General features: G+C 43.8%; 1 protein-coding gene across 10 annotated transcripts in view; it reads right to left on the reverse strand.

The window, feature by feature from the left end:
- Nucleotides 1–24501, reverse strand: part of UNC13B (unc-13 homolog B) — a 138484-nt gene that overhangs the window by 18767 nt on the left and 95216 nt on the right. For 5 of the 10 annotated variants that reach the window (XM_070431275.1, XM_070431272.1, XM_070431270.1 and 2 more), the window contains exons 2-12: nt 21320–23842; nt 15476–15498; nt 13121–13167; nt 10797–10875; nt 8330–8404; nt 7603–7822; nt 5106–5333; nt 4351–4492; nt 2444–2613; nt 1873–1988; nt 1404–1567 (exon numbers count right to left, since the gene is read on the reverse strand). In XM_070431275.1, coding sequence (XP_070287376.1) covers nt 1404–1567; nt 1873–1988; nt 2444–2613; nt 4351–4492; nt 5106–5333; nt 7603–7822; nt 8330–8404; nt 10797–10875; nt 13121–13167; nt 15476–15498; nt 21320–23606 — 3551 coding nt within the window. In that variant the 5' untranslated portion in view covers nt 23607–23842. The remainder of the gene's footprint in view (nt 1–1403; nt 1568–1872; nt 1989–2443; nt 2614–4350; nt 4493–5105; nt 5334–7602; nt 7823–8329; nt 8405–10796; nt 10876–13120; nt 13168–15475; nt 15499–21319; nt 23843–24501) is intronic. The other 5 variants (XM_070431279.1, XM_070431280.1, XM_070431278.1 and 2 more) reach the window with 1 other exon arrangement.

A 24501-nucleotide genomic window follows, 5' to 3' on the forward strand; every position in this document is an offset into this window, starting at 1 on the left:
TAGACCAGCGCCTGACACATAAGGAAATGCTATATACAAGTTATTTATTATCATTATTGTTGAGCTATAGTAATAGTGATAGATTAAAAACATTTTTAGGAGATAGAAACTAGAGGTTTTAGAAACTGGATGTTGGGAGTTAAAGATACAGTAGCAAGTAAAAGTTTAGGCTGACTCCTAAATTTTTTTGGACAACTGCATAGAAAATCATACCATTTACTCAAATAGAGAATATACGAAGATAAGCATATTGGGTGAAGACAGTGTTGATTTGGAATTTAGGCAGGCTGGATTTACAATGCCTATGTGGGAATGAATACCCAGGAAGCAGCTGAAAATGGATCTGAAATTCAGGAAAAGGCCTGATCTGGAGAAAGTGACCTGGGAATCCTGATCCTAAAAGTAATGGTTGAGGTCACAGGTTGGGATAAGATCATCTAGGGAGAGCGAACAGATAAGAATGTCAGAGGACCATTCTTAAACCTCATTGCTCACCATATTTCTTCTCTTCGTCTATATACTGAACTTCTTGTAATTCCTTGAATGTCCTTTGCTCTGTAGTATCTGAGTACCCCAGTAAATGCCCTACTAAAAGGGCCCTCCCTCCTTTTCTGTATTTCAAGATTTAGTTCAAGTGTCAACTCTTTAATGGCCTCCTTCACAGGCCTCCCCTAAAATGCAGATGCTCTCATAATACCCTGGGATTACTTCTATCACAGCACTTATCACACTGTATTGTAATTGCTTGTTTTCTGGTCCATCTCTCCTGCTAGAATAAGTTCCCCAAGCACAGAGGCCCCATCTTACTCATCTTTGTGTTCTCAACACCTAGCACAATGTGTGGCACACAGAAGGAACTCAATACAAATTTCAGAATAAATGAGCACAGCCAGGGCAACAGTTACCCTCTGCTTACCTAGGGCTGCTTCCTGTGCAGCCTCACCAATAGACAAACCGTACTTCTCATAGTAGACGGGAATTCTATTATAGGAGGAGTCCTGGTCAACTCCAGCTGCTTTCCCTACAGTTCAGTGCCCTTTCCAACATCCACACCAATCTAAGAAAGCTGGTCTGTCACACACATATAGATGAGCACACATGCCCTATCTCCTCAGGCCTGTGATGTTTAGGTTTATCTTTGCATACCCTCCCATGCCCTTTCCCCTTCTGTCTGAACTCTGGGGTAGACAGACAAGTACCTTCTTCCTGAGTCATTGATAAACACACTCCCTTTATACATATACCCTCTTTGTCTTGGGGCATACACGTACCTGACTTAGCTCAGAGAGGGAAGCAATGAATCACTGCATATTACCCTAAGGAACTGTCTACCCTAGCAGTGTGCCTTCATTAGCCACCCCAAGGGTTAGTAGCCACATCCCAAAACCCTAGGAGAGTCTCACGTCATGGCCTGATATATGGATTCGATGCCATAGCGCATAGCAAATTCATCCACAATTTCTTGGGCAGTCTCATCAAAGTACACCTTCCAGGCATCGTCTCCTCGGGCCTCAGGGATCTGGACTCCTCCATTGCCCTGAATGTCTGTGAGGTAATGGAAAAGGTTCTGCAGAAGACAGAGCAAAGGAAGGAGTTAAATATATAGTTAAAAAAAATCTGGTGGTAAGGTCCAGGGTTTCTCAGAAATTCTGTCCTTCAAGTCATCGCTCAGTTCCTCCTGTGGCCCTAGTAGGCTGTTAGTGAAAGAGAACTGAGGCTGGGACTGTTACCTGGGCTGTCTAGTAGCACAGTAAGCCAAGGATAAAATAAAAAACAGGCTCCAAATCTTCAACCATCTAGCAATCATATTCATTATCAAAGGCCCCTCCCAGCATTGCTTTCTAGCACCCCATCTACCAAGGGCTGGCTCACCTCATGGAGACACGTGTACTGCACATGATACGGGGCAACCTTCTCCTCCCCCTTGATTTCCACATTAATTTGCAGTCGAATAGCTCCTGAGACGGCTGATTTATCTGTCCTCTTCTCTAGGAAGGAAAGAAGATGGAAATTGACACCAATGCAACTACAGCGTGGACAGTTACCACTCTGGCTTAACCCAATGAAAAGGAGGCACTAACCCCAGGGTTCACCTAACAGGGTGAACTCACTCGAGTGACCATATAGTCCACAAACACCCCAAATATTCCCAATAGGAACCCTCTTATTCCATTAGAAGAATATGGAACTAAAGGCACTGGGATGTGTATGAAGATTAAAGGGATTCTTGAAATCTGGAGAATGTCCAGCTAGAGCGAGTTCAAGCCACACCCACTCCTCTGTCCCCCATCTTTACCCATGGTTGGTTCTCTACAGGGAAGGCAGGTTCTGCATAGAGGTATGCTTTAGCAATTGAGTGGTAGTTTTGGTAGACAGTATTTTCTCTAAGTTCCTCATTCATTCTCTCCCTTCCCACCAACTTTCTCTGGTGCTGTTTCCTCACCCAGGTTGTACCAGACATCCATCTCGCCACTCAGTGTCCGAACCTCGATGATGGTTTGGCCAAGAAAATCATCAGACTCTCGCTTTAGCCGCTGCTTTACTCTCGACTTGATGTCATCATCCTCATCCCACACACGTACCTTAATCCGGTCAGACGAGTTGTGGCACTCACTGTGACAGAATTAGGCAGGCTCTGTTAGGGACAGACCCAGCAGCCCCCATTCCAATTCCCTCCCAAAGCTTCATCAACTACACTTGAAGCCCTACAGAGGCAGAGAAGGAGTTAGAGAACAGTGGTACTAAAGTTCCACGGGAGCCAAGCTATCCCAGCAAATGGCTCTTCATTCCTCAGCCTGGGTGGCTCTATATACCATTATCCAGTCCTTGTTGCCTTGGGATTTAAAAAAAAAAAAGAGGGAAAAGAAGAGTAATCAGAGATAATTCTGATTTCCTGTGCAGCTAGCTATATCAACAGCACCCAGAGGAAAACAGCTGGACAGATGCTACAGAGCCCTAGGAAGCAACTGATAGTTCCCTCTCCAGAGTTAGTAAAGGTGTTAATGTTCATGGCATGTCCACCTTGTCATATCTACTTAACTTTCTATCTAGCTCCTCCATGTATCTACGTATGTGCTTGGTGAACTTCTATCATTCTTTAATACCCACTTGAATGATCATTTCCTCTATGGTGTTTGCTCTGGAGAAGGGAATTTGCCCAGGTCCCAGCCCCTTCTACCTCTTTCCCAAACAGTTGCTTTCTGGGTCCTGTTGCCTCACCCAAAAGTTGCACTTGACAGAATTTGCTGCTCCTTTCTCTGTGTTCTCATAATATCTTTGCATGTTCATTAAAATATAATAGTATAACTACTGGTGTACTTATAAAATAATAAACAAATCAACAATGAGCTTCTTGAAACCAGAGACTGCCTTATTCATTTTTAGATACAAAATATCATGTACAGTGTCTTGTACAGAATAGGGGCTTGATGAATAGTTTACTAAATGGATAAAAGTGGGAAAATTGACAACAGAGTCAATTCATTTAGAATAAATCATAAGAAGGATTCAAGCAAGAACCATTCAGATTCTCAAAAAACCAAGTGATCCCCCAGTAACTACTGCCTCTGGATTGGAGAGTGATTTTACTAGACCCCAATCAATCCCTTTTCACATGAGTTCTCCAAGGAGCCAACAGAAGGTGTCTATATGGCCAGCCTGCTTAGCTCATCCAGACTTCAAGTCCTGGGCCTGGGCCTTAGGGGTGTGACAAAGCATCTCGATTCTCCAGACATTAGTCCAAATCCCAGACTAGAGCTTTCAACAACCATCTCTTACTATCTTATGAAGTAGTCTAATAAAGTGAGATAATAGGAAAAGAATTGGTGGGGTTGGGAGTTGGGTGGGAATGGAGGGAGCTGAGGCAGAAAGAAAAGCAGATCCCTTTTAGGTTAAATGGAAACTCCTCCAGACTGCTTATTTCTTCCTTCAAGCCAGAAATACCCAGTTGTAGGACAAGGACATTTCTTCCCCATTTCCCAGAATAGCCTAACCTTTCCCAGGCATGGTGGTAGTGCTGGGAGGTACACAATAGGGTGGTCAGTCCCCGGTCCCGTAACTGAGCAGTAATAAAATCTTTCTAATGCTAGAAAAAGCAGTATGAAGTGCCCAGGATCCCCGTTAATAACCCTAGTTAAGATAGGGTTTGGGTAAAGTAACCCTGATACAACAGTCCATAAGAAGAAAACCAGAAAAAAAAATGGCTGCTGCCCAAATAAAGCATGTGAGAAATGGGTTTTCTCCACTGTCTCTGCCCCATCCCTCTTAGGGGCCAAGCCCAGAATAACAGGATTTAGTGTTGCTCCCCAAATATACATAGTACCACGTAAGACAAAGACCTCTGTGACTTACAAATGGAACTTCTCCTCCCAAACAGGATTCAGATTCCCAAAAATGGTCTTGGTACGCTTCTTGGTTTTACCCACTTGCACAGTCACATAAGGGTCACTGGATCCTGTCTTGTCCTTGGCTTGCAGGCCCTGAGCACACACCACTGCAACCCAAATACATAGAGGAGACTTCAAAGTATGCTCCAGAAGTCAGAAATCCTCCAAAGCATGACTCATACATTCTCCATCTTTGAAAAGCCTCTCTCTGCTTCTTGCACAGGAACTCCTCCAGATCTACCTTTTGTCCCAAGCCACCAGTCTTTCCTTCAAAGCCTCGTTCAAGAATCTCAGCTCCCCATCAAAACCCCAACTGACCACTTACCCCTAAACTGTTCCTTACTGTCTCCGATAGATGCACCCTTCAGCCACATCCACCCAGCTAATATAATTAGTCCCTGGTTAACTATTTCCTGATCTCCTACCAGTCCCTTCTCCTCCACCCCCAGCTCTTGTATTATCAGATTGTCAATCAAGTCCATAATATCAGATTATTACCAAATCCTTCAGTTATCACTCATATTGTTTGCAGGTGCCAGTCTTACCTCTCCCAGCCTCCTAGGAGAGGAGGAATGATGAATAATGAGGCCCTCTTCCTTTCCCTCAGTTCTGTCTTCTTTCTTCCCAGCCCTTTGGCTCCCTCACACTCAGGTGACTTCTTCCCTAGGCTCCTCTCCATAGCCTAGCGCTTCCTGTCTCCTTACACTTAGGCCTACTCACCAGTGATAGTAATCTTGGCCGACCATTTGGAGGTGCCATCCAGTACACTCTGCTTCACTGTTTTCATCTGTTGCACATGGGCAACTTTGCTCACAGTGAAGACATCCCGGATCACTTCAAAGATCTCAGGCTTATTACGCTCTCGGATCTTCATGCGGTCCTTCATGGCCATGATAATGTTCTGGGTCCGGTCCTCAGCTCCATGTTTACAGCTCTTTTCTGCAGCCCCTGAGGGATGGCCAGAGACAGAAAGTAACATAACTAGCAGGCCATCTATAAGATTAAGGGTCAGGTTGAGGAATGGAGTCTGGGAGAGGTCACTGAGGAGTGGAAGCAGCTTCGGAAGACTGAGATATCTCTGGGAAAAGCTCATCACTTATGAGGCCTGCTGAAGTTTAAAATGCAATTCAAGCCCTGACTCGTTTGGCTCAATGGATAGAGCGTCGGCCTGGGGACTCAAGGGTCCCAGGTTTGATTCCGGTCAAGGGCATGTACCTTGGTTGCAGGCACATACCCAGTGGGGAGTGTGCAGGAGGCAGCTGATTGATGTTTCTCTCTCATCGATGTTTCTAACTCTCTATCCCTCTCCCTTCCTCTCTGTAAGAAATCAATAAAATATATTTTTTTTAAAATGCAATTCAAAGGGTAGCAAAAACTTGAAAAATGTTATGGGGGTTTATTATATTATTCTATTTTGGTATATGTTGAATTTTTCATTAAAAAAAAAAGAAACAAAAAAATGTAGCTCAGTCTGCAGTTGGTTTTATCTTTCTTCCACCTGGATGGTGGTTGAGAAAGATACTCTTCAAGTCTAAGGCTCAAATATCACCAATTGATATCACAGTTATCATGGAGGGGTGGTGGGTGGGCATGACAACTCCACCAATCTCATCCAACTTCCAAACCATGATATAGACCCCAGAACTGGTCATAGCACACAGTTAAGTTCTGTCCCATGCCCCAGTGCCTTTAATCAGAAAATAGTTTGGTATGATGAGAAAAATATGGCCAGACAGAGTTAGGTAACAGACAGAGTTAGGTTCAAATCCAGATTCCAGTACTCCTAGCTGAGTAAACGCGTTTCTTTTAAGAGAAGAAAACATCACTTTTCTCTCAGGGTTCTATGAAGCATTACATCAACATGTATAAAGCATCTAGCCCAGTAATGGCGAACCCATGACACACGTGTCAGAGGTGACACTCGAACTCATTTTTTTGGTTGATTTTTCTTTGTTAAATGGCATTTAAATATCAAAAATATAAATCTTTGTTTTACTATGGTTGCAAATATCAAAACATTTCTATATGTGACACAGCACCAGAGTTAAGTTAGGGTTTTTCAAAATGCTGACACACCGAGCTCAAAAGGTTCACCATCACTGAATTCTAGCCCCATGGCTTGCACCTAGCAGGTACTCAATAAATGGTCACTGTTATTACTATCATCATTATTATCTTGGCAGGATGGCAAGGGCCATCATCACTAGCTGTGACCCCAGCCAACTCATCTCGAAGACTAGCAGACTTTCCCTGCTGCCCTAAGAATTATGAAAGAACACAGACTCCTCCAGTATAGTTCATTAACTAGGCTTCTCAGAAACCATCCTTCAGCTTTATCAGCCCTGCAGACTGATTCTTACCTCTCTCTATTCTCCAAAGGCTTAGGCCTTTACTACAAAACCTAGAGAAATTAAAAAAGGGCGGGGCCAACATCTGCATCCTAACCGTGGGAGGATGGCAAGCAGGTTTTCTGTCCGGGGAGGCCCATAAAAAGGCATTTCATTACACTATGTGCTTCACAGAAACCTTAGGCAGAAGATATTGCTGATAAATGAAAATTGACCTGGGCTGCATCCATTTAGCACATCCTATGCCATGCTACGCCCTTGGATTGGAACTTCTGAAAGGTCCTTGAGAAAATCGACACTCTTGCTACACAGCAGCATTTCAGAAGGTTTCTGGCAAGCAGCCCACTTGGCTGCTAGCAATTAATGCAAAGACCTGTTGTTTAAAAGCTGCATCCATAAGCATGGAATAAATGCTGCCTTCCCTGGATCCTACGGTCTATACTTCAGGAAGTTTCTCTCTGAGGCCTAACACTGAGAGTTCCTCTCACAGAATTCTCTTTCCTCATTAGTTTTGGTCCCCAATTAAACATGCTCTAGTCATTTAGGAACTGTGGCCACTGTGGTGTGTACACTACTCAAGTGCAGCCTCTGGGATCATCTGAATCCTGAAGAGATTCTAGTTCCACCAAAGGGCCTTAGAAAACTCAAAGAATTCTTTCTAAAGGTGCTTAAGAAAGTGCTACAAAACCAGTTATTTGGAAAGGCCATGCACTTGACTCAGGACTCTACATTCTCTGAAAAGGAAAGAGCTTCAGAATGAGGTAGGCGGGAGGAATGACGTCCAGCCATCCTAGCTCTTGTTTGACAGATTACTCTGGAGAGGCCCTGCCGCCCGTGCTCCCCACCCCTCATCCCACAAGAGCACTCACGCTGTAGGCAGTCGGCGTTGAGCAGGTCCTGGCACTTCTCATGGCACTTGACTCCACACTCGCTGCAGCGCATGCCCTGCCGGGCAATGCCCCAGAGCAGGCCTTCGCACTCGTAGCAGTAGGTCGGGGTAGTGGCAGTCCAGACCTCAAAGTTGTGGGGTGTGGTGCACGAGATGGGGTAGATTAAGGCCTGCAGGGTTTTCTTATACACATGGGATTTCTGAAAGATACATACCATTACCCACCAGTGACTTTAGGTCTCTGCTGGGAGATACCAGAATGAGACCTTGTAGGGCAATCAAGACCATGGTTTCCCCTCTGGTAGTAGAGAAGATGCTCTAGAATGATGCAGTGCATAGTCCAGCCTGGCAGAAAGAAGCCCCCATATGTTGTGTGCTCCAGGTCATGAAAGACAGGTCTGACCTGAATACTGATTCTGAGCCTTGCCCCAGCATTCAAGGTTTCTTGGGAAACATAGGGTTCTAGACCCACTATAATACCCCGAGTTCAGTGGTCCATACTCCCACATGAGACTTGGGCTTACCCCTGGTCTGGTCCCTCGCCTTTCCCAGTGTGGAAGACTGAGACCCAGTGCTATCTATCTTTTCCATTAACGACGTATGCCCTACACTGTTGAGTTCTCAATTCGTACGGCTACAGAGGTGATCACCAGTGGATGGCTAGATCTTTAGGCCAGTGGATTCATGAAAGCCCAGGGGTCACTTACCAGCTCTTCATCCTTGAAAGAGGTACGGGTAGCCATTGCAGAAGTAATCCCTGCCTTCCGGGACTGGACCAATGACTGTAAGGGAAGACCTACTGTCAGTCCTCGCTCCCACCAAGGACTGGCAAAGTCCTGGGAAGGGAGTTTCAGTGATCAAAGCAAACTGACTGTAACTTACTGTCTTCTATTTTTACCCATGGGTAATAGATAACAGCATCCCAGGTTAAGATCCAAAACCCAAGGCCCTCAGAGGACTGTTCAAACAATATTAGAAAAGCACTTCTCTCAGGGTACCTATCATCCAAAGGTATCTTACCCCTTGTTTATAGAAAGGCAAAGAAAAATGAAAAGTTTAGAATTACAGTAGGAAGTAGGTCATTAAGAATAGAATAAACACACAACTCTGTCAGAGTTACATTCAAGAGCCATCCCTGAGAACGATTCCATGCTATCATCTATCCCCTGGTACCACATCATGCCCACACAACCCCAGGTGGCTTTAGATGTCAGCAGCTCAAATGAGCAGGGAACTACGAAAGTAAACGGGGCAATGTACCCTCAGCCAAATCAAGCAGGGCAAGGGGGTAAGTATGAGAACTAGGGCTGCACCCTGCTAGCCTGTCCCTTGCATAGAGGGGCCTCATGTATGCCAAGCCCAAGCATTAGGGGCAGCCCATGAAGAGGCACATGGTTTCCCTAACGTAGTGGACACTGGGCAGACAGAATACAAATATTAGTCTAAGCAGGAAGAACAGTTAGGAGGGGCCGGGTGGTTTGAAATATAGATTCTTAATAGTGGTTAGAAAGGGGCTCTGGAGACACTCACCATTGCCTGTGCAGAGGAAAGCAGAAAAAGGAACAACATGATGTTAAAGCTACCCCAAGGGCATTAAAAAAACAAAAAAAAAACAAAACACCTTCAGAGGCAACTGAGAGGTTCTTCTCTATATCCAATGTAGGAAACACATTCCAAAACTCTCTGCCTCTATCCAATGGAATTGTCTTCAATTCAACAGGTAGCCTGGGTGTAAGGCCTAGAGCTTCTATTAGAAGAGTTATGCCAGAAAGTGAAATATAGGAAAGATTAAAAGATGGAGGAGGGAAAATAAGAACTGAATGAGACGCTGCTATCCAAACAGTTAAGCAAAGAGGAGGTGGTGGGCAAGAGGGAGTAGAGAATGAGAAAAAATAGGGAGAAAAGAAAGAAAGAAGAGGAAAAAGGGGAGAAAGAAGACAATGAAAGACTGTAATTAAGAAGAGATAGCATCAGAACGTATCTTCATCCAACCAGCTTGATGAAGAGTTGGTGGGAGAAGAGGTGCATTTGAAAGGAAGAAAAAAAGAAACAAGAAGATACACAATAGTAGGAAAGAAAAAATGATTAAGAGAAAATAGCAAAGGACAGCTCCATTCAGCCAACTAAAGAGAAAGAAACTCGTGGGTGGAAAAATAGCAGAGAATGGAGGAGAAACGAGAAAAGAGGTGGACAGAAAAACAGACTGAATAGGGAGAGGAAAAGAGGAGCAGACATGGTAACAAGAAAAAGGGTAAAAGTCTTACTGAACATCTAGTTTCAGAGCTCTGGGAGAGCCTGTACTCCACTCTATCTCCACTATCCACTCTGTTATGGAAAATTCCTTGAGCTAATCCTGCCTCAGGACGTACAACCCAAAATGAGAATTTCTGATCATCCTGGAGGTCCTGAGATCAGCTTTAACTCCTAAGCCCATTTCAATTCAATTCTACAAATTTTTATCATTACCTCTCAGTGACAGACACTAAGAAGAACTAGGGGCACAGAGATAGTCTAGAAAGTCTATGTCTTGGGAGGAGACTGCCACTTGACCTCCAAGAAGTTGTACCAGCCATGCTCATCACATGCCAAGCTCAATGATCTAGGTTGGAGCTAGAGGCAGTTTCCATTCTAAGTCATCAAAAAAAGGCTATAGAGATACCTAGAAGAACTAGATACCTAGAATATAACCACAGAGCCCAGCTTTGAGGGCCTAAGCCTTAAATGTTCCAGGTGGGAGCTTGAGCTCATGAAGAACCTCAGGTTCTATAGGGAGTGAGGTAAAACAAAGTCTCACTGAAGCCATCACTAAGTCTCAGTAAGTCTTTAAATGATTGGTCTTCTGCCAGGCTGGTGTGGCTCAGTGGATGTGTCGACCCATGAACCAGGAGATCATGGTTCAATTCCTGGTCAGGGCACATGCCCAGGTTATGGGCTCGATCCCCAGTAGGGGACATGCAGGAGATAGCCAATAGATGATTTTCTCTTATCATTGAGTTTTCTATCTCTCTCTCCCTCTCCCTTCCTCTCTCTGAAATCAATAAAAATTAAAAAATGACTGCTCTTCAGACCAATACTTGTCACTAAATGGACCACTACCAGTTTTGATAGCTTGCCAAGGTCCAATGGGGGCTACCCCGAGGATACAGCCTAAGCCTGCACAAGAGTTTCACTCACCAGATCGCTGACAAGTGGCAGTGGCTTCTTTCTGCGTAGATCTGGCATGCTGTCAATGCCATAGAGACCTCCTGCTGGCCTGAGGAGGGAAGAAAATATGTCAGAACCTTTAGTCCTGTCCATTTTCCTTGCTCACCTTTTCCCCGGAGGAAGATGTGCTTTCAAGGGGGGTAAGGAAGACAGGAAGTGAGGGAAATAAAGCCATGGGATGATGAGCAATGGAATCTGCTCTCAGAGTGTACTTACCTGTCTCCTTCTATGGTTTTAGCCAAGGACCTAGAGATCTTTTATCCCATAGTGACAGGCAACTCTGTTTATCTGAAGGACCTTATGCTCCATAAGGCAAGATGGGAACTGATGGTTAAGAGGGCTATTCTCTACATTCAGGCCAGAGACACTGCTCCCCCAAAATAAGCCTTTCTTGGCCTGTGCTAGAACAGAACCCATAGGAATAGCTCTACAGAAGAGCTGCTGCCTAGGTGAGCAAGACTACCAAATAATGACATGTACAAGGAGATCGTCTCCATCCTGAGGAAAAAGGGTCTCCATGGAAAAAGGAGCCCACATCATAAAGTGGAGGCAGGGGAGGTGGGATGGAGACTTCTAAAAGACCATTTAGGAAGGAAACAGGAAAAGAACTCAGAGTGTCCGGTCTATCCCTATGGACATATCAACAGGGACCAAGAAAAAATTATAGCTGGAGATTTCTAAAATTTTTATATTTTTTCTATATTTATTAACTTTATTGTTCTTTGTCTGTTCTTCCATAACAATATCCAACAAAAATACAAAGGATGTTCTCCAAAGAACACCATTTTCACATTGAGATAAGCCAGATTTTATCCCAAACTCTTCTACTAACTCTCTACATGTCCTCTGCCAAAATTCCTTCCTCTTTTGGGGTCTTGGTATTACTTCTATAACATGAGGGGGATGAACTACAGTATTTCACTGACCTTTTGGAAGCTGCCATTCTTAGTCTCAATGAAAAGAACTCATGCACTTGGTTTTAATGAGAGCAATGAGGTGGGAAATGTGGGGTGGCTGGGTTGTACACCACAACTAGTCTGAAAAGAGGTATATCTCAGAAGAATAAGAAGGTACCGCCAGCAATAAAGGCCCCAAAAAATTTTTTTTTAAATGGAGCCACAATTTGGGTCAAGGCCAGGAGTTGGAACAGGCAACCTGATATGTTGATTTCTAATAAAGTCGCTTCTTGAGTACAGGCAGTGAACTTTGTTTTCAATGAGACTACCAGACCCAGGGAAGTTCTAAACTTGTGGCAGCTTCCAAGGACTGAGCTGAAGGAAGGAAAGACAACAATAGGGAGGCATTTAGAAAATCATTGCATGGTTCCCTTTAAAAATAGCTTGGGTATGTTCCATTGGCATGTATGTATTTTACAATTATTAGAGGGAAAAAGCTAAAGCCCTGAAGAAGGGCTGTTGAAGAAACAACTAGTGCCACGAGTTTGTGGCTAATTCTAAAAACTATAATATAGACCATTTAAGACATGAAGTTTTTTGCAACATAGATGAGTTTTTGACGAAAGAAGGGTGGTTCATTCACATGATTAACTCTTGATTTAAAAGACAAATCACAAGGAAAAGGAGCACATAAAAATGTAATAGATAAAATTATGATCTGATCTTTTTTCTCCTCTGGTCATGAGGGAGAGGAGGCAGCCACTGAGAATTCTAATGTCAGAAGGTCTTTGTGGGAGAGAAGAAAGATCCTGACAAATAATGAATTGGCAGTACATGTGGGGGAAGTGGAGGTAGAGAAGCACTTAAATTATTTTCTCTCTTAAGAACAAGCAGCAGTTGAGCAGTTTAAAATGACTCTCTGCTGCAGTCACATGGGTTTGAAACTCCCAGATAAGAAGCACAGACGAACACACAGAGCTCATAAGGGATGCTACTTATGTCTTGACTAGAGTGAAATGGAACAAGTAGGTGACTCACAACAGCTAAAGCAGGACAGAGCCCAGGGAGAAATCTAATCAGCTACTGCTATCTTCTACCTAGAGTAATCACCCCTATGCAATGGATCAGAAATTCCACAGGCAAGAATGGGGGAGCCCTCAAGCCCCCTCCCCTGCTCCAGGGAACCACTTGGTAAAGCTCTCTCTTCTTCTGCCTCTCAGTAATCAGTTTGCAGAGTTCTCTCCTCTGACCCAGAGAACCAATCAATCCCTACAGTGGAACATCTTCCTTCCCAAGGATCAAGCGTATGAAGTTGTTTCTCCTACTTCCCAGGGGAAAAGCTAAAAGCAGCATTAGGGTCTATACAAGATCCACGGAAACCTTACAAGAAACACTTACCCTTCTGGGAGCCACTGGGGCAAAGAGGAGTCGCCATCATCTGGAATCTTTAAAAACAGATAGAAAAAAAGTTAGATCCTAGGAAAGAAAGGAGACTGCCATCTTTCTTTGGTAAGGCAGTGAGCAGTAAAGCAGGAGGCTCAGAGGAGTGTAGGTCACATACACCATGTGGTGACATAGCTAGCCTGATGTCTAGGCCAATGCCCTGATGAGCCAAAGGCAACAAGCAGGCTGCTGAAATGAGCAGTACTTCATCTCCCCTCTCCCGGATGAATAGGAAGGATACAAGACCAAGCTCACTGAAATCTTTGGGCTAAAGTCTACTGGGACTGTGAGAGCTGCCAGAATTTATATCCCCCCCCCCACACAACCCATTAGTATATGTAACAGTAACCAAAGCTGGGAAAAGGATCCATTTAGGCTTCCAGGCCTCACTGAAGCAAAAAGACAACTTCATATAGAATCTGGTCTTCTTCCAGTTATATTACTAAATTCCTTTGGCTGCCACAGTCAACCTGGTCTTTCTAAATTCCTCTCATCTTGTGACTTGACTTGGCTTAGGTTCCTTGAAGCCTGAACTCATTGACACTGAGTTCACTCAACATTTGATAAGTTCTATATTACCAGAGTATCCAAGACAAGTTAGACACTTGGGTTATCACTCTGGTAAATTTTATGAGTTCTCTGATGAGAAGTTGAACATTGAGGTACCAAATAATTCAAGGAAGAAACAGGTTGAAAACAATTTTTAAAGGTTTCTGCACCAAAATACCCAAAGCAAATCCTTCAGGCAGTGTACAGAGTTCCAAAGCTGCCAGGGCTCTCCTGAGAACCAATGGCAAATACTGTTTAGGCTCAAAGGACCCAGTGCGAGTAGGTCTGGGGCTTCCTGCCCTACCTTGTTCCCCTCCACCACCACCAACTACCCTGCCACCTGAGACCTGGGCTCTCACTAACTATCCCGGAGCACATGAGCTCCAGTACAAGGGAGGCACAAGTAAGTTGCTCTGGACAGGGGGTGAAGTTTGGGGAGTGCTAAAGATGTGAGAAGTTATAGATTGAATGAGGCAAGACAGAGTAGAAAAGGGAGAGGTATGACAGGTTAATGGATGATGTAAAAGCTGGCAAGAACTACCTTAGGTCAGCTCAAAATGAACTTTGGATTTAGGACTCTTCGCAGGTTGTCTGTGCCCTCGTCAAGCCTATCTGCCTCCTGCCCTGGCCTGTGGGTAGGATACTGGTAAAGAAAGGGCCAAACCCAAAAGGCAGCCAGAAGTGGCTGAAGCAAGTCTCCTAAGGTTGTTTTGTGAGTGATGGCCATCCCTAAGTCCCCAGGTCCTACCAACCAGAACTTCTATTCCCTTTGAAAAAACAATTGCTGTACTGAGCAGATTTTTATGTCCTACCTAGAATTAAATGCTTGCCAGAAAGCACTGGGCTTAAGGAAACAAAGTCACAAAGAGTCTTTGGGAGCCAGGGTTCACCGGCTCAGATCATACACATTTCTTGTGCTTAGGGATACAGTGGGTCTGCAGAAGCCTGCAGACACAGCAAACAGCATGCACACACAGGGCACTGAAGGAGGGTCAGGGGAGTGAAAGGAGATCTAGACAAAGGACCTACAGGAGGTACATTCGTAGATATAACTTGTGCCTGAGGGAAACAAGGTGAGTGTGGATCCTGCTCTGTAGAGGGCTATAGCACCTGTGCGCACCCTTTTGGGGAGGACTCAGTGTTCACTAGGGCCCAAATCATAGACAAAGAAAACCCTCTCAGTCTTCAAGAACCAGTGCTTGCAGGCACAGAGCATTAGTATAGTATGCATTCACATGGCATAAGGGAACCACATCATAGGTCTATGGAAGCTTGTGCTCACAAGAGGCCAGCAAATCTGCTCAGAAGCACATTCACACTTAGGGCCACAGGCAAGAGGAACAAAATGCCTGCAGCAACACCTGCTCTCAAATACAAAGAGTATATGCATGCTGGGCTCAGAGAGGGTTTACAGCATATGCCAGGCACAGCAACAAGTAGAAAATGGACACACAAAGTAGGAGAGGAGGAGGGCAATCTGGGGAGTCAAACTGAGTACAAATATAAGCACACACATGCCACATTGAATGTGCACCATGCTGGCACACAGATTCTCACACCGTGCTCCAGGGATGTCTGCAGGAGCACACACAAGCACGGAGCATGCACCCACACTGCTTTTAGGGAAAACAGACTATCTGCCCAGCCAAAGCTCAGAGGCACAGATCATGTACACTCGGCGCACACACACAAACACCCAGGGCCAGGAGAGAGGGGTAGAGAATAGACAACAAAAAGGCCCCAAAAGGCCAGACACACAACCTGAAGGGCTCCTCGCTTTCCTTCTGCAAGGAGAGAAAGAGCAGAAAAAAAGGGCAGAGCGGTTAGTAGGTTCAGTCCTATAGCAGGGAACCCAAAGAAAATGCCAGCAACCCTCAAGGGACATGGAGGAGAGGGAGAGGTGCTCTGAACTGGGCAGTTCACAAAGCCCAGCTCCCAGAATCTTATATTGCTGGTCCCTGCTTTTATAATGTAGGACATACCAGGTTTGGCTACTTAAACCAAAGGACAAAGTCTGCCTGGGGATTCTAGTCTAGACAAAGGACCTACAGGAGGTACATTCGTAGATATAACGAATGTACCTCCTTTGCCCTTTCCAAAGTAGCCTGCATGCAGGATCAGGGCCACCAGGGCCACCAGACCAGCTCTGTTGCCAAGGGCCACTCCAACAGGCCATCTGAGCTGGCTGAGCACAGACTGAGTTTGTTCCTTCCTCAGAAGGTATATGAGCTCACTCTGGACCTGGGTAAGTCCTCAAACCCCAAAGGCCTGGTGGCTGAGCCCTTTCCATTTTAAAGCAGAGCTGGCCATGCATTTGCCCAGCAAGCCCTAGCCTATTTTCTCAGAATCTAAGGTAAGCTAGGCCATGTTAGGGCCTGGAGTTAAGGCCAGAACCAGGATGCTCAATGGCTATAGACTGAGGTTATCAACTGACCACTGCCCTAACCAACGTCACCATGATCTGGATGATAAAACTATGACTTCAATCTCAGGTCTGATTATTTATCAAATATAGAACAATATTCCAAAGGAAATGAATGCTTCCAGAAGGATCCAAGTAAGCCACAATAGAGGAAGTATAAAGTTCAGAGGTAATTCTTCAGAGACTACATTGGCTTCTAGGCCACACATAGATAGGCCACACATAGACTTTCTTCTCTACAGAAAGTCCAACCACCTGGGCCCATTAGCTCCCCTCTACTTTCTTTTCCCTTCCCTTTAAAGACTCACTGGTGTTACATAACAAGTAGAAGGGAGAATCATAGAAACTAATTCATATGTTCCCAATTTTTCAAGCCATTCTGATGACCAAATGGGTCATGTCACCTGACAGAAGAATCAACTCAGGAACTGGAATCCTCCAGAACAGTGCAGCTACAGGAAGGTGAGTGAGATGAAAAAGACACTTCCTGGATTGGGGGCGGAGGGAACACGTCTCCTCTACATCTATTCCCTACCTCTAGGAAAGCACTCCATTGCTGTTTCCTTTGTTTTGTTTTGGTTTTTTTGTGTGTGTGTGGTAGGTTTTTTTTTAGCACTCTGTTGTTCCCTTTGAAAAGACAATTAGTCAAGGAACACTTTAATTGACCATGTGACTCAAATTGGAAAGGTTTCTGTCCTCCTCCACTATCTTAAATACATTTTACCACGTCAAAGTTACTTTGTGTCCTTTGGTTCTTCCCGGAGTTTCCCAGTATGCCTAAAGAATAAAATCCAATCTGCTGACAAGGCCATCAAGGCTCCCCTGATCTGCCCTCTCACATCTACTGGGTAGATGCAGACTTAATTCTTAAGACTTAGGTCAAATGTTAAATGCCTCTGTAAAAGTTTCTTTATCTTCCTTTCCATCACGTGCCCTTGGTACCCACACTTTTAAATGCACACTTCTATAGCAGTATGTTGCTAGTACTGCTTCATTGTAATTATCTGTACAAATGTCTCCCTTTATACGCTGTTAATTTCTTGAGAGCAAGAATTTTATATATATATATATCTTAACTTCCTTGTACTTGGGAGTCAAAAGACTTGAGGCACTGATTTATTTAAGCCTGCATTTCCTAATCTGTAATACGTAGATAAGAACAGCTACCTCCAGGGTTATTGCGGGGATTCCTTTCTTCAACAAATACTTACTGAGAACATACTGCACGCTAGGCACCAGCGATGCCGCAATGAATGAAACAAACTCCCTGATCTTGAGAATTTCTACTCTAATAGGAGGAGCAGACAATTAATAATGGTGGTGAAGATGACGATAATAGCTAACACTATGTGAACATATTATGTAACTGGCATTTTATTTAAATAAGTTCATTTATTTCTCATAACAACTCTCCTGGGTAAATACTATTAGTATCTCAACATTTTTGTTAAACTGAAGATCCGAGAGGTTTAAAAAACTTGCTTAAAGTCACAGCAAGTGAAAAAGGCAAATTCAAACCAGGCATTCTGGTTCCATATCATGTGTGATAGGGGCTCTGCTAAAAACTGCAGGTTAGAGGCAAAGATAATGTCCCCTGTGATCATGTTACAGTGCTATTAAAATTTCACAAAAGGTTATAGGAAGGCCTCATTGATAAAATGACATCTAAGCAGAGACCTGAAGGAAATGAGTACAGAAGCTATTCAGAATTCTAGGAGGAAATTATTCCAGTCAGAGAACATGCAGTAAATGCAAAGCCTAAGGTTCAAGCATAATTGGTGCGAAGCAAGTGTGCGAGAGTGCCGGTTCCAATAGGGCTCTATAGGCCCTTATAAACACTGTGTCTTTCATTCTGAGTGAGACAGAAAAATCATTGGAAGGCTGTGAGCAGAGAAGTGATATGATCTGACTCATTACTCTGCTGTGGGGAGAACAGACTGTAGAAGAATAAGGGTAGGAGTAGGGAGACCAGTTAGACTACTGCAATCATCTATTCTAGATGAAAGAAAATGGTGGCTTAGACAAGGATGACAGTGGTAAAGACAGAAATGTGGTAAAATTCAGGATTTTTTAAAAAAAGATAAAGCAGGCAGAATTTATTAATTGATTGTATGTTAGTTGTGAGAGAAAAGAAGTCATGAATGACTGTAGATTTGGGCACAAGCAGCTGCAGAGATGGAGCTGCCATTTACTGTTAAGGACAAGTACACAAAAACAGGTTTGGTAAGGACTTGAGGAGCAGGAGCAGGAGTTTGATTTGGGTTATGTCAAATATGTAATGCCTATGTTCATCCAAATGGGATGTTAAGTAGATGTGGAATCTGGTGTTCATGAAGATTCTGGGCCAGATATATAAATCTGGAAATGCTTATGAAACTCATAAGATTGGAAGAGATTACCTAGGAAACAAGTATGAATTTTTAAAAAAGTAGTGAGGACTGAATACTACAAGGTTGGGAAAGATGAGGAGGAACAGTCAATAATGATGGGGGAGAACCAAGACTGAGAACAGTGAAGGAAGTGTTTCCAAAAGAAGGAACTGAGGCATAAGGATAGTCAAAAGATCAATGGAATAGAATTGGAATCCAGAAACAAACTCTTACATTTATGGTCAGTTGATTTTTGACAAGGGTACTAAGACCATTCAATGGGGGAAAGAACAGTCTTTTCCAGAAAATGGGGCTGAGATAACTAGATATCCACATGCAAACAAGTGAAGTTGCACCCCTATTCACACAATCTACAAAAATTAACTCAAATTGGACCATACACTTAAATGTAAGAGCTAACACTATAAAACCTTTAGAAAAAAACATAAGAGTAAATCTCTATGACCTTGGATTAGACAATGGTTTCTTAGCTATGAAACCAAAAGCAGAATCAATATAAGAAAAAATAGATAAATTGAACTTCATCAAAACTTCACTTAAAACTTTTGCACTCTACTTCGTTATAACGGCTATTACAAAAAACAAACAAACAAACAAAAAACCCAACACTCCAGCAGGAAGTAACAAATGTTGGCAAGGATATGGATCAAGTGGAACCTTTGTGCACTGTTGGTGGGAATGTAAGATGGTACGCCCACTGGAAAACAATATGGCCATGCCTCAAAAAATCAATTACTATATAATCCAGCAATTCATTTCTGGGTATATACCCAAATAAATGAAAGCAAGAACTCAAACAAATATGTGCACACTCATATTCATAGCAGCATTATTCACAATAGCCAAAAGATGGAAGTAACCCAAGTGCCCATCAATAAATTAGTGGATAAACAAAATGTGGTATATGTACATACAATAAAATACCATTCAGAAAGGAAATAGAGTACATTTTGCTAGGCTGATATGATGAACACAGCTCCTTAGGATAGAAGGAAGCATGTATAAGTGAATATACTGAGAACAGAAAGTACAAGGCAAATTTGAACAACAGCAAAGTTTCCTTTAGGGTGGAGTAGAGTGGGACTATGGGAGATAGCCTGGAAATGCAAACTAGAGACTAGTTGTAGAGGTCTGGAATGCTAAGAGAAGGAATTTAGACTTTTGGATAAACTCTAAGGAGCAGCCCTAGGGATATTTGAAAGGAAAGTGACATGATTTAAAATTTTTATTTTTAATTTAATTTTATGACTTGATATTACAACCACTGGACTCAAAATCTAAAAGAATATTAAAAGATATTAATGAAGAATTTTCTCATCCCATTAGTTTTTCACCTAATACCTTTTCCCACAGGAAATTGTGCATCAGTTTTTTTTGTATCTTTGTTACATATTCTATACATATACAAACAGACACTATGGGTTTGGATGTGTACTCTTTCCCATTCCTATTTATACAACTTTGGACATCTTAGACATACTGTTCTGTACCTTGTTTTAATCACATGTCAATTTATCTTAGATATCTTTCTATTTCAGTAAAAAGCTACCTTATTCTTTTTATAGCTACATGTTACTGTAGCCCATTGCTTGGACATGCCAGTAAGTTATTTAACCAGTCTTTCTTAATGACCAGTTTTAGGTTGTGTTCAATCTTTGCTATTAAAAACAATGCTTCAGAAACAACCTAGAACATACATCCCTTTCACAGGTGAAAATATACCTGCAGGGTATATTCCTGGAAATGATATTGGGGCTCAAAGGGTACATACAATTCTGATAAATTTCCAACTGCCTTCCTTGGGTTATACCAATTTACAGTCCCATCCCACGAGCAATGTGTGAGTACCTATTCCCTCACCAACACAATATGTTTCATAATTTTAATTTTGCTTTAGAAAGATTAATCAGGTTATATGCATAAAAGGACAACTCCATTTATATTTAAAACTGGATGAATGCAGTGTATGCTCTTTGGGTCAATTTAAATTTGACTGGGAGAGGTAATTTTAAAGCTACATATCTCCATACTGCCTAGAAAAAGTTCTCGTATTCCTTGTAGTCAAAACCATTCAATTTTCTGGTTCTTAGGTGAGCAGCCTTTAGCTGGAGATGGAAGAATGGAAACATGGCCTGGGGAGGGCAGAGTCAGGCCCTTAGGTCAGCACTATGAACAGTTTCTGGACAGTTCCAAGTTGTAAATAAGGTTCTATGTTGTCAAGTCCAGAACCAGGAAGGAGGCAGGTGGGGATAGCGGAAATTCCCAGAGTGGCCTACAACGTGCAGAAGCCCCATCAGCTGCTGGGGAAATGGCAATCTTATCTCAGCAAGAAATAAGAATAATTTTTAAATGCAACGTAGCATTGCGTTAGCCCCTCTAGTGCCTGTGAGTCAATATGCCTCACCCTCCACTCCTGCTTCTTACTCTGCACCTACTTTACTCTGGAATATCCTAAAAGTTCTAAAGCTGCAAACTAATTCTGCCCAAATGTTCCTCCCTCTTTTGAAAAGGTACTTTCTAAAGCCACACACACACACATACACACACACACACACCCCACTGCTATATAGGAAGTTCCTTAGGGACAGAAACTTCTTTCCTGTTGCTTTTAGAACCCTCTTTCACTCTAATTCCCACAGGATTAGTTTAAAATTTATACTCAAGTAATTTACACTGATTCAAGCTGTGAACCTCCCCCTTCACCTTGTGAAACTCACCACCACGCTAAGTCTTATGCTGGCCACAGAGAGCCCATACCCAGCTGCAGCCCCATTAAATAGAGACTCGGAATACCTGGGTGCATGTCTTCTACCGAGAGATGGTTTGCCTTCTGGACCAGATCATGCAAAAGCTTTTTCTGCCTCAGTCTTTTCTCTCTTAGAACATTTTTAAAATTGTTGATGCACTTGTTGAGGTAGATGGTCTCTGCACACACTTGCTCTAAGCTTAGTCTGCCCTGCTTGGGAGATTCAGGCCTGGGACACGTTTCACTTTCCAGACCCGGAGCCAGAGTCAAACCTGGCAATGAATATGCAAGAGGTGAGTTATGAGAAGCCAGAGAGAAGTTGCCGGGATCCTGAGAGGTTTGGTCTCCCTGTGTGGAGATGCCCACTCTGCCAGAGACCACACTGAGCAAGCTCTCACTCCCCTGGCTCCCAGGGCTCTCCACAGAGAAATCCTGGGCACCCCCTGAACTCGTTGTCCCAAGAAGTCTATCACTGTTCTCTGACTGGGAACAACTCTCATTGCTTTCCAGGTCCTCAGGACTGACTGACCCACTGTTCTCCAGCTTCTGAAACACTCCCTGCAGAGCTGAACGGAAGTGGTGAATTGCTCGGCCCAGTTTACTTGTATAAAACTTAATTTCTATATCTTCATCCTCCTGCGAGCCACCCACACCACAAGAGGACTTTTCAAAGACATCTTTAAGGACTTGAGCAGCACATTCCTCCTCTTCATTCAAGTCAATAGGAACCATGCCACTGAGAGTCTCGGGCCCTATGATAATTTGCTCCATCATGCTGTCACAGCTCATAGTTGCAAACCTTCTGGACTTGTCTGTCAAAAGGTCCTCTAGCTGCTTTGAGCTCAGAATATCAAGTCCGGCTTCACAGGCCAGGAGCTTGTCCTCTGTCTTCAGCAACCCAGACAGTGACAGGCAGCTGCTGTCTTCACGTTTATCACTGTAGTTGTTTTCTCTTTTTGCTACTTCACATGCTTCAAGTCCTTGACTACATGGTGTGAAAACCTGGGATTTCCCAGAATCCTCCTCTTTTGAGATTAACACTAGGGAAGGTTCCTCTAACTGACGAAGGGCAGACAGAGAAGCCTCTCTCTGTGTCAGTTCACCACAGCTGCCACTGATGACTTGGGATGTTTCTGGTGTTCCTTTTACTTCATCCTCTGGTTTAGACAAATCACTTGGCTTTGCTACATTGTCCTTGGGTGGGAAGCAAAGGCTTTGCTGCTCAGGGATCAAGGGTTCTCTAAGCTGATTCTGGGTCCTCATTTGATATGCTCCATTCAAGGGTCCTCTATCTTCTCTTTCGACATGAAGAACTGGTTTGTCTGGGATTAAGTAACTTGAATTATGATCCTGAAGCTGTTGCTGCAAAAACGATAGAGACTCCTTTGGGGAATACTTACTGCATTCCCCAAAGCACTGTAGCCAGGTTGGTTCTTCTTTGGTGGCAATCCGGACCCCTGCACTTTGCAAGAGTATGGATTTCTGCAGGATGAAGTCTCTGTGCTCTACATGGGCAAGCTTCACAACAGTGGGCCTGGGGGCCTGGGCACTGCCTGTCCTATAAGCCTCTTTGATGTACCTATTGCACTGCATGCCATTGACACAGACATGCTTGGCCAGGAAGCTGTGCACCAGCTCCAAGGTATTTTCCCCATCTTGCTCAGGAAGTCCATACAGATACAGAATGGCTTCCTCATGAAGCCTTTCCACCTGGGGCTCCTGGGCCTTTCCTCCTGCACACACCTTCGCAAGGGAGCTGCTGCCCACCTGCGAGCCTATTCCACTCAGAACTGAGTCTACACAGCTAGAGACTTCATCCACCGAACCCTGGACTTGGCTCAAGTGCTGCTGCAGCTCAGCAATCTCAGTTTGGAGACGACTGATGCCTTGCAGCTCTCTGATTATGTAGTCCACTACATCCCCCAAAGGTTCTTGTTGTTGAAGGCTCCAGCCTTGGCCCCTGGACAAAAGGAACTTGGCTTGATTCCCTTCTGAGGGTTCTTGACAGCTGGTGATAATGCTGGCAGATGAGAGGTCCTGAGAGCCAGACCCTGAGGCACAGGCTGTGGAGCCCAGAGGAAGCGGGCTGCTGGCCTCCTGTCCAAAGCTGCTACACTGGGCCAGGCCCCCCTCTCTATCCCCACTAATGGCTGAGGCTGTTGACCCACAGCAAGGGGGCAAGGAGCTGTCCTCTGGTAAGGATTCAGCAGGTCCTGAGGACTTGCTCTTGATGCCACACATGGTCTCTGCCTTAGCTTTATCTGGGGAAGTCCTGGAGGAGGGTCCCAAGGTGACCATGATTTCTTCCTCTGACTCTTGCAACAATCGCTTCATTTTCTCCCTCTGGGCTTGAGGGATTCTCTGTTTCTTCCTCTTATTTCTGATCAGGTTGCTTACTAGAGATTGTCTTGGAAGGCAATACCCTGTCCTGCTCTTTTCAGGCTACTTCTAGCAATAATTGCTGGCTGATGCCTTGGGCTTAGCCCACAGTGTTGCCTGGATTGGTCCCATGTGTGGTCTCCAAACCTGGCACATGCCCCTGGGATCCTGGCTTGACTCTTATCCTGCAGCTAGTGAAAAAGGAAAATAGTGCACTCAGGTCAGAAAGCAGCAGGATACTTTTAACCTGAATCAAACTGTCAAGCAGGAATAAGAATATTACCCTCTAAGACTGGAAGTCAACCCTGACTTGTCTCCCCATGCTGGTCTTAAAGGCTATAGGCAATCAGTTCTCTTTCCTTGGCTTTTTATCAGAGTATTGATATAAAACTGAATCAAGCCCTTGTGTAAGTACCCAAAGGCACAAGGATTGAGACAAACTCCTGGGAAGTAGGTGGGGGTGAGGTCAATGAGTAACTGAATCTTTATAAAATTCAACACAAGGGTCTGGCTCAGGAATGAACAAATAGATGCTTAACTACCAAAGCTCAAGTCACATACACAGTGAATGAATGACAAAGACAAGATGTAGAATGTTATTTTTCTTTTTTCTTAGTTGGTTGTTCTGGTGAAGGCTCAGCTACTCAAGGTTCACTCCTGCCCGTGCTGATGCTCTATATTCACAAGAACTTATAGCACAAAGTGACAGCAACCCTTCACTGGAGAAAGGACTGTGGCAAGTATTTAAAACTTGGAAGGGAAAAAATGTTTTCTATACCTAGTTCTAGAATAAGGTAGCACAGTGTGGGCATACTTACTATCCAGACTCAGGAGGCATTTAGCATGTTTG

Source organism: Myotis yumanensis, unplaced genomic scaffold, assembly GCF_028538775.1.
Source record: "Myotis yumanensis isolate MYYU_CA2020_CCGP unplaced genomic scaffold, mMyoYum1.0.hap1 SCAF_12, whole genome shotgun sequence".
NCBI lineage: Eukaryota > Metazoa > Chordata > Mammalia > Chiroptera > Vespertilionidae > Myotis > Myotis yumanensis.